Source organism: Euleptes europaea, chromosome 18, assembly GCF_029931775.1.
Source record: "Euleptes europaea isolate rEulEur1 chromosome 18, rEulEur1.hap1, whole genome shotgun sequence".
In the NCBI taxonomy this organism is placed as follows: domain Eukaryota; kingdom Metazoa; phylum Chordata; class Lepidosauria; order Squamata; family Sphaerodactylidae; genus Euleptes; species Euleptes europaea.
This window is the reverse complement of record NC_079329.1, coordinates 27,056,969-27,073,115: the sequence shown is the minus strand read 5'-3', so window position 1 is coordinate 27,073,115 and position 16,147 is coordinate 27,056,969. Positions and strand designations below refer to the sequence as shown.

At 48.7% G+C, this 16,147-nt stretch overlaps 1 protein-coding gene across 1 annotated transcript in view; it reads left to right on the top strand.

Annotated features, from left to right (window-relative positions):
- The window catches only part of GPR179 (G protein-coupled receptor 179), a 55,023-nt gene extending 43,752 nt beyond the window's left edge, over nucleotides 1–11,271 (top strand). The window contains exons 10-12 of the mRNA XM_056863849.1: nucleotides 2,337–2,483; nucleotides 6,235–8,053; nucleotides 8,183–11,271. Coding sequence (XP_056719827.1) covers nucleotides 2,337–2,483; nucleotides 6,235–8,053; nucleotides 8,183–11,271 — 5,055 coding nt within the window. The remainder of the gene's footprint in view (nucleotides 1–2,336; nucleotides 2,484–6,234; nucleotides 8,054–8,182) is intronic.
- Nucleotides 11,272–16,147: the final 4,876 nt, after the last annotated feature.

Here is a 16,147-nt window from a genome sequence, read left to right as displayed (position 1 = left end):
GTATTATTGTAAATTTTAATCTATATATAAAAAACAGCATGTTATAGAAATCACCCCCTTGCCCTTCTTAGGGACTGCCCAGAAGCATTTAACTGGCTGCTACTGGAAACCGAACATTAAATTACCCGGACATTAATTGAGACAGGTGATTATGTTGTGAAGCCTGTTGAAAGCAGTGATGTCTCTAGACACGCTTGACAAAAGAGACGCTTGTATGTATACAGCAGGGGAATAGTGGCCTCCCCTTCCTATAGAACGACGTGCAGTGTGGAGCACTTCACGCCTAGCTCTGTTCTCCCAGGAGCCAGCATCTCTCTTGGGCAGCCGCTGAGCAATGGCTTTTGGCTCCTGCTTCCCAGCTGTACTAATTCTGCTCAGGATTGTGACTGCAATATTTCTTCTGTGGCACTTGCAGCTTTTGTCAGCAGTAGGGCAAAGTGCCTTTGGAATGGCATAGGGTAAACACAGGAGTAGAGGAGGCAGGAGTTTGGGGAGAATTACTCAATACACATTTAAAGAAAAAAATCAAGCGTACCCTGGTACATAGAACCATCGAGTTGGAAGGGACCTCCAGGGTCATCTAGTCCAACCCCCTGCACAATATAGGAAATTCATACCTCACGCTGAAAGGGTCTGCAGATGTGGCGCAGGATGCCCTGACTCCTTGTCCCACATTCTCCTGGACCTATATGACACGGCAAGAGAAAAACTCATAAAACCCTCAGTCTCGAACTTTGCCCCAAACAAAAAGAAAATGCTTCATAATCTACTAGCAGATCGGGATCCTGAGATCACAGGAAACGTGGCTAGATTCCTGCTGATAGCTGCTACTCAATGGGAACTCAGTCAGAAGACAGACTATAACCACAAGGAATGAACTACATCCCAATTTTTAACCTGATTTCACAACCTGTATTTTAAAACTGTATTATGCCATTAAAGGTATTTGTATTGTATTACAGGAAATTCACAACAACTCCCCTCCACACCCCCAGTGACCCCAACTCCATGCCCAGAAGATGGCCAAAAAAAAAAAAATCCTCCAGGATCCCTGGCCAATCTGGCCTGGAGGAAAATTGCTTCCTGACCCCAAAGTGGCGACTGGCATTTTCCTGGGCACGTAAGAAAGGGCCATGAGAGCCAAGCACTGACACAAGCCTTCCTGTCCTCCCTCTCATGGTCTGCCTAAATTCACAGAATAGGCATTGCTGTCAGATGACCATTTAGCCAATGCTTAAAATCCTTCAAAGTAGGAGAGCCCACCACCTCCCAAGGAAACCTGTTCCTCTAGGAATTGTAGGTGTGTTCACTGTAACTTGTAAACCGGCCTGTTGGACGGATACTTTCTGTGTTCACTTTCTACACTTTATAATCCTTAGAGATTCCGTGTTAACTGCAGGGAAGCTGATTTAGGTTTGTAAGTGGATCACACCATGGAAATGTTGTTTTAAATTTTTATAATCATTTTAACAATGAGGCAGATTACATCTTCGTTCCCCAAATGTTTTTGACTTATCTGGTTGCTAAGTTATGATGCAGGAGTTAATACTTACCAATCTTTAAAATTTCTTTTAAAACTATTGCTTCCTTATTGTTTGGATTGGATCCAACCAGGATTTCTGCTGGTGGAAATGGAAGTCTCCCTGACCACCAAAGAAAATTATGCCTGGGGAGTCAAAAGGAACTGCCCATGTACAAAAACCTCATAGAACAAGGACTGTAGCAAGGAAGGGAACAGGGCAAGACTGAGTGAAAAAGTTATATGGATCCATCCCCTATGTAATTAGTATTTTGAGTCGGTCTGGTTTCTTCTAGTTTCTCTTGCAAATGTTCTTTGCTAAAATTGCAAAAATTTAACCCTGTGGCCATTTATGCCGGGTCAATTTTGATGCTCACACAAAGCTCTTTTTTTAAATGCAACCTTTAAAATGTCTATTCGCGGTCCCGATGCAAAAGGAGAAAGTCTACCCCCCCCCCACATTCACCTGCTCCTTCGTTCCTGTTTGCATAGCCATTAGCGTATGCATAGCCAATGCACGGCTGTGATTTTGCATGCTTGCTTGAGGGGATTCTTCACGGCGGGGGCAGAGCAAACACAAAAGGTCACGTTAAAGGGGCTCTTAAGAAATGTGAAGCAAGTATGCGCTGGCTTCACAGACACTTCCTGAATGACAGTTCAGCGTGAAAAACTCAAAAAATATGCGGGGCAATTCAGCCTGGAACACGCTGCTAATTACCAAGCATAAATGGCCCTTGTTTCAAAAAACACCACATCGCCAGTAGTAGACTCTGGTAGGAATTTTCAGCATCTCCTCATTCTGTGTTCCCCTACACAGTTCCTGCACGTGGGGTCGCCCTTGAGGGAGGAAATTGCTGCTGAGGTGTACGAGGACGAGCTGGACATGAGGCGATCGGGCTCCTACCTGAACAGCAGCATCACCTCAGCCTGGAGTGAGCACAGCCTTGACCCCGATGACATTCGGGTGGGTGGAACACTCAGGACCTTCTTTTGAGGCTAGCTATGCCAGAAACTGTACAGAGTAAGAGTTGCCTTTTGCAGTCTTTCTCCTGAAGCTAAACCCCCCTCCCAGGACCCTAAATAAGCTCAAATCAGGAACGGGCGGGGTGGCAAAGGGCAAACACTCAGCGAGTAAAGGTGGAAACAGAGACCACCACCAACGATTGTGGGTTTGGTGTCTTCTGATTAGCAGAATCTCTCTACGGTCTCACATGAAGCTGCCTTATACTGAATCAGACCCTTGTGGTCCATCAACGTCAGCACTGTGTACTCAGACTGGCAGCGGCTCTCCAGGGTCTCAGGCAGGGGTCTTTCACATCACCTACTTGCCTAGTCCCTTTATCTGGAGATGCCGGGGGTTGAACCTGGTACCTTCTGCATGCCAAGCAGATGCTCTACCACTGAGCCACAGCCCCTCCCCAAGGGATCTCTCAAACGGAGATCTTTCCTAACCCTGCTCTCCTTCAGTGCAATCTTGAGACTATAAACTAGGGTTAGGGTTGCCAGCCTCCAGGTTGTGGCAGGAGATCTCCTGCTATTACAACTGATCTCCAGCCGATAGAGATCAGTTCACCTGGAGAAAATGGCCGCTTTGGCAATTGGACTCTATGGCATTGAAGTCCCTCCCCTCCCCTAACCTCTCCCTCCTCAGGCTCCACCCCAAAAACCTCCCGCTGGTGGCAAAGAGGGACCTGGCAACCCTAGGGTTGCCAGCCTCCAGGTGGTAGCTGGAGATCTCCCACTATGACACTTCATCTCAGGCAACAGAGATCAGTTCACCTGGAGCAAATGGCTGCTTTGGAAGTTGAACTTGATGGCATTATACCACCTTGAAGACCCCTCCCCAAACCCCACCCTCCTCGGGCTCCACCCCCAAAATATCCAGGTATTTCTGAACCGAGAGCCTGGCAACCCCATTGTCTAGACTCAAATAGGATTCTGAGTCAATCCGCTGAAGATTCCTCTCTAAATTCCTTTTTTAACTGGGGCTTAGGGGCGAAATTGTGGGTGTAGGGCAACTGCTTCTGCTGGTGATGCACTACAAAGTTTGCTGCAGCACTGGGGCTCAAAAAGACAAGAGGCACCAGTTGTTTATGCATGGGAGTTTTAACTGAGGTTTGTTACTCGCTGGACCCACACTTTCCTGTTGCGAATCTATGCACCAGCAATCTCTAAGCTCAAATCAGGAAGCATTTGAGTCCCCACCCCTTGAAAAGCTGCTTTGTGATTGGCTGTAGTGCTGTGAAAAAGAAGTCCCATCCCACCCCCCGGCGGAAACCCAACTGCAGTGTTAAAAGCATTTTATAAACAAAACAAAAACAAGAACACGGAACTCTCCTCTAAAAGGAATGGGGGGAAGAAACCCAAGCCTTGTTTTTAAAATCCTTTCTTCTGCTCAGAAAGAACTCCCAGGAAGCAGAAAGCATTTGAATCCCCGCCCCTTGACACACTGCTTTAGTAATTGGCTGTAGTGCTTTCTGTGGGAGAAACGTCACTCCCCCAGCATTCCATGTCCCACGCTTTGCCTTATGCATGGGGATTTCACCCGGGATTACGTCAGGAGAGATCAAAGAATCAGGTTAATAGAGGAATGGGAAATCCTGGGATTTGTAAGGGCTGGCTACGAGGTCATCGCTAATGGACAGAAAACTCATGCATGACTCCAAGGAACAACCAAGACAGACCGGGGGCGAACCACATAGACGACCACCATGTAGTTTCCTAGGAAGACGTGCCAGTGTCCACGCCTAATGACCTGTACACTACCAAAGAGAGACTGTCTCATGGCCCAGGGTAGCGTTTCAAGGTGGAGTGTGGGATGGAGCATCGAGAGAGAAATGTGAGAGTCTGATTTTGATTTTGGATTGATCTCTGCTTGCTGGGTAAATGATGTGGAAGACACATGAACACATGAAGCTGCCTTATACTGAATCAGACCCTTGGTCCATCAAAGTCAGTATGGTCTACTCAGACCGGCAGCGGCTCTCCAGGATCTCAGGCAAGGGTCTTTCACATCACCTACTTGCCTGGACTCTTTAACTGGAGATGTCAGGGATTGAACCTGGGACCTTCTGCGTGCCAAGCAGATGCTCTGCCAAAGACCACCTCAGACTCTGGAGAGCCACTCAGTGAGAGTAAAGATGGGACCTTGATAGACCAAGGGTGACTCAGTACAAGGCAGCTTTATGAGCCTCAAATTTATACCCAAACACTTAGTCACATACACAGTCAAAAGATGAATTCAGACCTTTGGTGCACTTATTAGGGCTGCCAGCTCTGGATTGGCAAATACCTGGAGATTTTGGGGGCAGAGCCAGAGAAGGGCGGGGTTTGGGGAGGGGAGGGACTTCAATGCTGTAGATCCAGTTGTCAAAGCAGCCATTTTCTCCAGGTGGACTGATCTCTATCGGCTGGAGATCAGTTGTAATAGCAGGAGATCTCCAGCCACAACCTGGAGGTTGGCCACCCTATTTGCAAATAAGTACGCTTTGCCTAAGCAATAGCTGCCCCTCACTTTTGGGGCATGAGGGATTCGCACTCACACATGAGTGGAAGAGGCATGGACCCTGGTTAATACAGCTAGATTCAAGTCCAATACCACCTTACAGACCAACCAGATTTTGAGGGGTTTGAGCTTTCGAGAGTCAAACCTCGCTATGTCTCTTGAAAGCTCATACTCCCAAAATCTTGCTGGTCTCTACGGTGCTTGTGGACTCGAATCTGGCTGTTCTACTGCAGAGCAACAAGGTTACTCCCTGAAAATATCTTCATGGTTGATAACAGAGTTCTCTAAAGCACTTCCAAGCCGACCCTGCTGCTTTAGAAAACGCCATATCTGTCTTCACCCTAACACGGAGTGTGACCGCTGCAGCATCGCATCTGCAGTAGGAAAGTAGGGTTTTTGTCCTTGGGGATTTGGTTGTCAAAGGCCGGGCAGGAGTCTTCTAAGCCCCGAAGGGTTGCAGATCTCCCTGGGAGGCTCAACTGTTTCCTTCCTAGCATCTGCCTTCATTGAAAATGAGAGCTCAGGGCCATTGTTTTCCAATGCTGTTTGCTCTAGCATGTGAAAACACCCCGCTTCACTGGTGGCTTCCCCTCTTCCCCTGCCCGCCCCCCGTGCTAGATTTATTATTGATCACATACCTGCTCTGCTTTTCCTCCAAGAAGCTCAGGATAGTTTATGGTTCCCGGGGAAGTCTCCTACCTGGCCAGCTTACAGAAAGAGATCTGCTTATGTCATGCGTCTTCCTCTTTTATAAACCAAATCTTCCAGCCCCAATTGAACATTACATGGGGCAAGCTGGTTATCGGAACTGTTTCGCCACAGGCAATCGACCGCGGTTTGATACTGCTCTGCGTGCAGAAGGTCCCAGGTTCAGTCCCCGAGATCTCCAGTTAAAGGGATAAGGTAGTTGCTGATGTGAAAGACCTCTGCCTAAGGTACTAGAGAAATTCTGCCAGAGTAGACAATATTGACATTGATAGACTGGTGGTCTGACTCAGCATGTGTTCAGCCCAGATATACAGATCAAGGAATAGACAGGCATGCACCAATAGCCCCAGTGTTGGCATTTAGTCTACACCTGGTAGGATTCGTAATGTCATTTTGCTTCTGACTGAATAAGAGTTTTGGTTTCCCCACTCCCCCTTCTCCTTGTATCTTCGTTCCCCATCCTTCACCCTGTTGCCCCCTCCCCTCTACACATAACATGTAGGATGAACTGAAAAAGCTTTACACGCAATTGGAGGTCCATAAGACCAAGAAGATGACCGCCAACAACCCTCACCTTCAAAAGAAGAGGAGTTCCAAGAGGGGGATCGGCCGTTCCCTCATGAAGCGTATCACGGAGATCCCCGAATCTATGTCCCGCCAGTGCAGCAAAGAGGAGAAAGACGTATCAGCCAGCGGAGGCGGCGGGAGTCGCGCGGGCTCCTACAAGCGAAGGCATGTAGACTCTGGCAGCTCAAGCGTGAAGCTAAAAGACGACTTTTCTTCCAAGCGCAAGGTGGCCCCATCGATGAAGAAGTCCCACAGCACTTACGATAACATGAGGGATATCAAGGAGAACAACTTACCAGCCAGGCACGACAGCTGCAAGGAAGCTCCCTTGCTGGATTCGCTGATGAGGAAAAAGCTAGCCAAGAAAGCTTCAGAGAGATCCAACAGCGATTCTCTTGATGATTCAGCACCTCTGGTCTACAAGTCAGCGAGCGCTCACAACCTGTCGGCGGATAAGAGACCTCTGCACCCCAGGCCTTCTCCTCTACAGAAATCCCTCAGTGTTGCCACCAGTGCCAAAGAGAAGGCCTTGCTGCTCACCAGCAGAGCTTACCTTGAAGACAGTGGTAGGCAAAGCCAAGGCAAAGAGAAGAGAGCAGAGGGCGACTCCACAACGGGAAGCGAGGCCTCTGGACACACCAAGATTACCGACGTTGCCTCACATCTACAGAGGGGTGCAACTCCAAGCTCCCTTCTGGAAGACAGCAACTCCATCACAGATACTGCCCGCTTGGAGGAAGCGGTTTCAGCTTCCATCACAGCCCCATCGACACCCTTAGAAGGCAGGATACAGAAACACGTCACCTATGCCCCCAACAGGAGTTACAGCGTGCACAGCCCCAGTTCAGCAGGAAAGAGACACCAGGCCGGCAAAAAGACACCCCCTGAGCCACCCGTCCGGCAACAAAGCTTGGGTCTTAGCCTCGAAAGAAGAGACCAAACACTGGCTCTCACCCCGTCTTTGAAGAGACATTCCATAGGCAGTCCAACGCTGGCAAATGTACCCCCTTGGGAAACAATGGAGTCTCTGGCAAAGAGCGAGACAGAAAGAAGTAGACAAGTAGCCGATGACAAACCACTGCCTTCTCCCCTTGGGCTACAAAGGCTGGCCTCTATTGCTGCAGAAGTCTGTCCTTGGGAGGTCATGGAAGTACCAAGCAAAAAAGACCCACCAGGGAGCGAGGTGGAGAGTCAAACTGACTCTCCAGAAAAACAATCCCCTCAGGTCTCCATTCCAAAAAGCTCCATGAAAAGCTTAAGTCGGGCCATTAAGGCATTCAACCGGTCACGGGTTAAGGCAAGCGTGACAGCAAGGAAGGATAGTGAAGAAAGCCCAAAAAAGCATGAGAGAGAGAAATCTGTGGATGGAAAGAATGAAAAGCCCAGGCTGGCAGAAATAGCCTCTCTGTCTGTTGGAGGGTCACCGAGGCAACAGGAAACCCCTGGGAGCCCAGAGCAAAGCAGGATAAAAGTAACCATCAGGCAAGCAAGCATCTCTCCTTGGGATGAGGAGAACGTCCCATCCAGCCCACAGTGGGACTCCACGTGGAGGAGCCTAGAAACTGATCAAAACACAGAGGATAAAACCTCCAAGTTTGCTCTAATGGTTCCAAGAACAGACAATAAAAAGGCAGCGGTGTATCCTTGGGAAGTGGCAGAGGCCATAGCCAGCATTAAAAGTGACGGACGGTCCTCGGGAATGAGCACAGCTTTGCCAAGAGAGGAATCAATAAAAGAGGAGAAAGAGAAGCCTTCTGATGCATATAAGAAAGGGACCTCTTTGAAAGAGGCTCTTCAATCTGTATCCCAAGAGATAACGAGCAGCCAGTATGATCCCAGGGATATCGAGATTAAGAAGAGCCCAGATATATCCGAAGTAGATCCGAGTATGGAGATCGATAAGGCACAAATTTGTCCTTGGGAAACCGAGGAGGTGAATACCAGCGATAAAGCACTGATCTGCCCTTGGGATGTGGAAGAACCTCCAACGAAGATGTCGTCTGTGGAGAACAAGGTCGCCTTTTCCAAAGAAAACAGCAGAACCCAACGAACGAAGGCAATGGAGAAAATCAGCCGCCAAGTAGATGCCATTTGCCCCTGGGAGTCCATGGAATTACCAGCAAAAATAGAAGATGATCAAAACGCAGCCACCCGTAGGAAATCTGAAGAAGGGACAAACATCAGAATAGTGATATGTCCTTGGGAGACGAGTGATGCCTTCCCAGTGACAGACCAAACAGATCAGGATCCAGGAGAGGAATCCAAAAAGGCTGAAAGGACAAACCTCAGAAGTCCCATATCAGAGGAGATCATTGACACTCTATCTAGAAAATGGGATAAAGAGGGCAGCTGTCAAGATTCTGCTTGCCCTTGGGAAAATGTAGGAGATGAAGAATCCGGCACAGGAATTGCTGCTAAAATACTAGATCTATCCAAAGTCATTTTGAAGACAAGCAGCAGCGAGGAGAGTAAAAAGGCAGCGGTTTGTCCTTGGGAAGCTGAAGATCTTGAAATCGGCTCTAAGGCAGCAATCTGCCCCTGGGAAGTGACTCTGGCTCCATCAGAAAGAAGGACTTCAGTACATGATAAGGGCGGAGCTTCAGCAAGGATAGGAGAGCTCATGGCTACATCTCCAGAGATGGCAAGCAGTCCACGAAAATCCATCTGTCCTTGGGAAACGATGGACCCTCACGAAATTCCATCAGAGACCAGTGCTAAAAGTCCAGATCAATCTAAAGTAGACTGCGAAGAATTCAGCAGCACTGATACTTTCAAGGCAAAGGTGTGTCCTTGGGAAAGTCAGGAAACAGAATCTAGGACTAAGGCAGATGTGTGCCCGTGGGAGGAGGCTGAAAGCTCACCGAGTACAAGAGCATCCTCAAAAGGTAGCAGGACTCTTGAACGGGATAGGACTACCCCTTCAAAAGAAACGGGGTCTTTTAAAGCAACACAGAAAATGAGCAGCCCACGAGAGTCAGTCTGCCCATGGGAAAACGTAGATCCTAGTGAAGTCTTTGTTCAACCGGAAGTGTCTAAAGCCCCTTCTAAGAAATCAGAGAGTGCTGACAGCTTAAGGGTAGAAATTTGTCCTTGGGAAATCCCTGAAAGTCCACCAAATAAAAGGGCTGCAAGCAATCAAGACAGCAAGGGTGCCACACCAAAGCCTATGGAAAAGCTGAGCAGCCAACGAGAAGAAGTCTGTCCTTGGGAAAGCATGGAGGCTGAGGAACCTTCCACGAGATCAGGTGGCCAAAGCCCAGTCTCGGGGAAATCACATAGCATTGAAAGTCTAAGGGCAGTGGTTTGTCCATGGGAAACTTCAGAAGAAGACCTCAGCACGGTAGACGTGTGCCCATGGACAGTGGTGAAGGCACCCTTTGAACAAAAGAAGTTAAGGCATGACTCATTTGGGGCTTCCAAAGGGTATACAGACAGGGCACCAAGTAGTCCTGCTGCAAAGAAAGCTGGGGGAGGAACTGCATTTAAGAAGATAGAGAAGTCCAAGAGCAACCAAGAGACAGTTTGCGCCTGGGGGAGTATGGATTTTGAGAAACCACCTGCCAAAAGCACCCGCAGTCTAGATTTGTTGCTTGTGGGTTACAAAAAATGTGACAGCGTTGAGAGCCTAAAAGCAGAGATTTGCCCATGGGAATTCCAGGAGGTTCATACGAGAGATGAAATATGTCCATGGGAGGCATATGAAGGACCATCAGAGAGAGACGCCTTGAAAGAGGATAAAGGTAGGAGTTCCATAGATGAAACAGACACCAGATCAGTGGGATTGTGGAAGGGCATGGAGAAAGAGGGCAGCCTGCAAGAATCCATTTCCCCATGGGATAGCATAGAACTACTGAGCAGCAAAAGCCCAGACCGGTCCAAAGCTGGCACTAGCAAATCAGACAGTTTTGAAAGCTTGAGGGCAGAGGTATGCCCTTGGGAAGTAGAGGGAGAAGCATCTAACAGTTCAGTGCAGCTCTTGAAAATAGAGCCAGTGCTAATCACTAAAATGGTATTAAAACAAGATACGAGCAGAGCTTTGAAAGGCAAGAGACCGACCAGCCCAGACTGGAGGAACATTGGTGGATCAAGAGAGTCTAGAAAAATAGAGAAGGCTCACAGCCATCAAGAGTTAGCTTACAAGAGTACTGACAAACACTCCATGAAACAAAGCAGTAAAAGCTTCGATCTGTCTAAGATCGGATCCCAAAAATCTGACAGTGCGGAAAGTCTGAGAGTTGACGTCTGCCCTTGGGAATCCCAGGAGTTCGAACTGATAACCCAAACAGAAGCATTTCCCTGGGAGGCAGCTGATGTTCCTTTAGAGAAGAGGCTATCGAGGAGATTCGTCAGCAGGGCTTCCCAAAGGGATACCAAAGCAGTTAAAAAAGGCCCCGGAGATACACCGAAAGTCTTGGCATCGAGCCATTCGGCCAGCACTTCGATAAAGAAATCCGACAGCCTTGAAAGCAGGAGGACAACGGTTTGCCCTTGGGAAGCAGAATCTCCAGAATTATCTGTTAAGGAGATTTGCCCATGGGAAACAGGAACTGTGTCGGTCACTGAGACCAAGAAACAGGCAACGTGCCCCGACAAGACAGAGATGCCACCTATCAGTGAGAGAAGACCCCAAAGCCAGCTTGAGGGTCTGGCTAGACACAGACCTCTGTGCCGCACCTACCCTGAAAGCATGCTACCAAAAGGCTTAAGCAAAGGTGGAGGCACGCGGGCCACTGCCACAATAAAAACCAGAAGCGACACCGCCGTGGCCGACATCTGTCCTTGGGACGACCCTGCCCCCGCCAGAAAAGACTCTGTCACCATCAGCAAAGCTTTCTCAGACGCGTCTCTATGGGAGGCGAGAAAAAGCGGCTCCGCTCTAGCCAGAGGCCGAACAGGGGAGAAGCCCCAGGCTCGTGAGACAAAGAGTCCTAGGGAAGGCAAATCAGTTACCTGTCCTTGGGACTCCGACTGAATTGGAGAGAACAAAGAACTGGCTTAGAGGTTCGAGAAAAGGTTCTGTGAAAAGACTGCTCTGCACGCCCCGTGAAACGGCACAGCGTAGCCTGCTGCCTGGATTTCAAAAAAAGACATCTCTTTGTGATGATTATGGTGATGGCAGCCACTATATATTTTTTAAAGAATAATGAACCAACAATTGGTTGTTGGAGCAGTCACCAGGGAACAATGGTACCTTCCTGCCTTCATTTGCAGAACATCCAAGTTAGCTGCAAAACACTGCACATGCTGTTATCTCTGTGTTAAATGTGTAGCGTACATGGCCCCTGCTGCTTGCCCACCCCCCACCCCAAATTCCAGACCATCTATTCTGGAAGTCTGTGTAGACGAGAAGCATCTGGATATGTTCACAGTAAAAAGCGTCACCCGAAATTGTCTCTAAGGAATGCTGGATGGTATCAAACCTGTGGGAATCGGTTGACCGAGAGACCTCCAGAGATGGTACCGTCACCATAACCATAATCTCAATTGGCTAGTATTCTGGGGAACATGAACAATACAGCAAGTTGCCATAGAATCATGGTTGACCAAGGATTTGGGATTGTGCTCCCCAAAAGATGATTGAATGGCTTAACACCACAGTTAGGCCTCCATATTCCTTGAGGGGGGAACCCTCTGATGAAGGTCTTCTTCCTGCTTCACCCCAAGCTCTCTTCTCCACTTCATCAGGTTGACTTCTGGAGCCACCAAATGCTAATTTTTTTTGTATCGTCATAATGATGTCAGCTTCGAGGCCTGAATGCTACATTCCAAGTCCAGTGGTTCCTTTTTTCTGTTTTGAGACATTTCCATATATCCTTTCAGGGAACCATGGTGAGAATCTTTGATGCTAGCTTAACAGACACACAAAGTCCACATTCACTTGTTCAAAGCAGAGAACCCCAGAACTTTCTGCGTTGAGAGAACCGTTTTCCATGTTGGCTTGGCTGCTGAAGAATTCGTTGAATGTCTGCCGCGGGGTTTTTTTCTGTGCACTGCAGTGGATTCTCGGGCACATTCAGTCCATGTGTGTTGCAGGTGCTCTCTGTCAACTGAGTGTGTATCTTAGGACACACCCAATGCTTGTTTGCAACTGGGCATGACAAGGAAGATGAACAGTGGAAGTTCATCCAGGAAGGATGTGTCCATCACTACTGGGAACAGTGGGGTAGGAGCTCAACAGCCCCCCTACCTATAGTTGATTCCAGATCGGGCAAGACAATTGCTGTCTCTCTTGTAACCCAGAGTACAGCCGATTAGCTTTGTCCCCCCAAAAAACAACAGGAGCCAACATAGAGTTCTTGCCTCTCCCTGCAGGGCCGCACCCCAACAAAAGAGATCTGCAACCAGCCCAAAAATAAACAATGTGGCTTAGTAGAGTCGACAGATGAAGCTGTACTCTTGGTACACCTTTTCTTTAGAGCATGCGGCCCAGTGAAATATAATCCTGCTCCTGGAGTAGCCCTAGCTCACATCCTGACCACTTATCTAAGTCTAATCTTTCTCTTCTCTCAAATGTAGAGGGGAGAATGTGGTAATCCACTTTGGGGAGAAAAGTGGGGTATAAATGAAATCAGTCTCAAAGGTTGGTGCCTGCAGATCTTCCTGTCTAAGCTGGCCAACTTTTCTTGCAGTCTGCTGCCACTGCGCACGAGCACCTGACAAATGGTGACTCAGACTAGATTTCTGGCAGAGTCCCCATACAGTGGGGTGTTGGAGAAAATGAGGTACAAAGCACGCCTTTGCTTGCTTTGGGTGGGCATTCTCCTTTGGCCGGGCTGTCCCACCCACACTTGCCTGTGGAACTGGCGGGAGAACAATGTGGGGTGGCAATGGCATTGCACTGTGTTGATATCATAGCCAAGCAAAAGCCCAGACACGTGCTGCCAGTGCGTCAGCTGACACTCTGGAAACTCCATGGTAGGATATGACGTCATCATGTAGACCCACCACAGGTTCCTGGGGGTGCTAGGAGGTGGCCCGGCATCCCTACAGCTGATGAATTCAAGAGATCTGGCTGGCTGGGGTGTGTGTCAAGAGTATGGTGGCTTTACACAGAGAAGACATACCCGAAAGATGGGCCCCATTCAATATCCATTCACACTTAGGGCTGTTTAGCATGGAAAGAAGGCGGTTAAGGGGAGACATGATAGAGGTCTATAAAATTATGCATGGTATGGAGAGAATGGACAGGGAGAGGCTTTTCTCCCTCTCTCATAATACTAGAATAATACGGGGTCATCTGCTGAAGCTGGAGGGTGAGAGATTCAAAGCTGATGAAGTATTTCTTCACACAACGCATAGTTACATTGTGGAACTCCCTTCCCCAGGATGTGGTGATGGCTGCCAACTTGGAAGGCTTTAAGAGGAGAGTGGACATATTCATGGAGGAAAGGGGTATTCATGGCTACTAGTTAAAATGGATACTAGTCATGAGGCATACTTATTCTCAACAGGATCAGAGGAGCATGCCTATTATAATAGGTGCTGTGGAACACAGGCAGGATAATGCTGCTGCAGTTGCCTTGTTTGTGGGCTTCCTAGAGGCACCTAGTTGGCCACTGTGTGAACAGACTGCTGGACCTTGGTCTGATCCAGCATGGCCTTTCTTATGTTCTTAGGTCTCTCTCCCATCCCCACAAAACTAAGGACCGCCCGCTCAAGAGAAAGAGGATGCAGGGAGTCCGACCACCCCCTGCAGTACCCCTTCTCTCTCAAGCCTCCCACATTGCTTTGCTTTCACCGAGCATCCATTAATCCCTACACAGAAGAGGGGAATCCCATGAGCAGCAACATTCTCTGCTGTAGGATTAAAGCTGAAACCCAAAATTTGCTTGATGGCCCCTGCCTGCCCCTGTGAGCTGTCCTTTACACCTATAGGCAGTACTGCTAACATAGTGTGAGGCTGCCTGTCTGTCTCAGCGCTGAATGTCAAAGCGAGGTTATCGAATGCTGTAATAAGTGTAAATACAGAAGTAAAATATTATCTATATATATTGACAGAACGTATCTGGCTGATTCTTTGGCTGAGGCTTTTGGACAAGAGATAGGTCTTCATTTCTCCTGGGCAATACCCTCTTTGGTTTTGTGATGATCCAGTTCTCCCTCGCCCTGTCCTGGATAGCTCCAGGCTAGCCTGATCTCATCAGATTTCAGAAGCTAAGCAGGGTCAGCCCTGGTGAGCGTTTGGATGGGCAACCTGCAAGAAACAACAGGGTTGTGATACGGAGGCAGGCAATGGCAAACCACCTCCAAAAGTCTCTTGCCTCGAAAACTCTACGGGGTCGCCATAAGTCAGCTGTGACTTGATCGCACGCAAAAAAAGTTCTACCTTGGCAATCTGCAACAGTCTGAAAACAAACCCAAGTGCAAACACACACCCATCTTGGCCATCTTGTCACAAAGGAAGGAGTCAAGTCTTACAGGGTTGTAGGATTGATTCAGATATTGATATACAGGGTAGTTTTATACATTTATGTGGGGCAAGCCAGGATCTGCTGCCGAGCCAGCCACCTTACTGGATACAGAAGTCTGAAACAACACTTGTTCCATTTACTGTGCCAGCATGGCGTAGTGGTTAAGAGCGGTGGTTTGGAGTGGTGGATTCTGATCTAGAGAACCGGGTTTGATTCCCCACTCCTCGATGATTGGCGGACACTAATCTAGTGAACTGGGTTGGTTTCCCCACTCCTCCACATAAAGCCAGCTGGGTGACCTTGGGCTAGTCACAGGTCTCGTAGAGCTCTCTCAGCCTCACCTGCCTCACAGGGTGTCTGTTGTGGAGAGGGGAAGGGATGGTGATTGTAAGGCAGTTTGATTCTCCCTTAAGTGGTAAAGTCGACATATAAAAACCAACCTTCTACTTAAGCATACACTTTGAGACCCTAGGATAGGGGTCCCCAACGTGGTTCTCACGGGTGCCATGGTGCCCGCCGAGTGTTTTTAAGAGAGTGGGTGGGGCCAGGTGTGGCTTTGGCACAGCAAGGCTTCTGATTGGCTGTGCAGATTTTAAAAAACATTGCTTTGGCAGCAGCTGCCACCACAGTATGACCAAAGGTAAGCTGTAGCCATTCTGTGGCTTTTTAAGCCTCCTGCACCCACCACACTGTGCCAGAATTCCAAAGGTGCCCACAGATTCAGAAATGCTGGGAACCCCTGCCCTAAGACCAAGCTTTATTTATTAAAAAGCAGGATGAGGCTGGCAGGATTTTACGTTTTGTCTCTCATCTGGTTGCTTCACACCAACCTTTTTTCCGCCAAGGGCCATTTGGATATTTATAACATCATTTGCAGGCCATATAAAATTATCAACTTGAAAATTAGCCGATTAAGCCCCAAACAGGCAGCTGCCCCAGATGACCGCCCCACCCCACCCCGTGCGGGCAAGCAGGCAGGCATCCAACCAGTGGTGCACTTGCCCACCTGGTGGCACAGGATGGTCTGTTGCAGCTGGGCGTAGCCATCCAGCTGAACACCGGAGTTGCTCCTGCTCCGCATGGTCAGGGCTGGATTCTACAACTGGCTCCTGCTACCTCCGCCTGCAGGGATGAAATGAGGACACACTGGCTAAGAACTCCCCCCTCCCGTGTGCATTCTGGCCCTGCCTCCTTTAACCCCTCCATTGTTGCCACTTCCGCCCCCAGCCCTCTTGTAGTACAGAGGGAATATGTTTCTCCATGACCCGGGTGAGAAAGGGTTAACATAGTTTCTTGGGCGGTCCTAGCAGCTCCACAGCTAACGACTCTTCCGCAAGGGGGAAAAAAGGCTCCTTTTCTCGGCAAAACAAACTCACATCTTTCTTGAATAGAGGCTATTCCTGTCCATGGGAGGGGTCGGATCGCCAGTCTTAGATC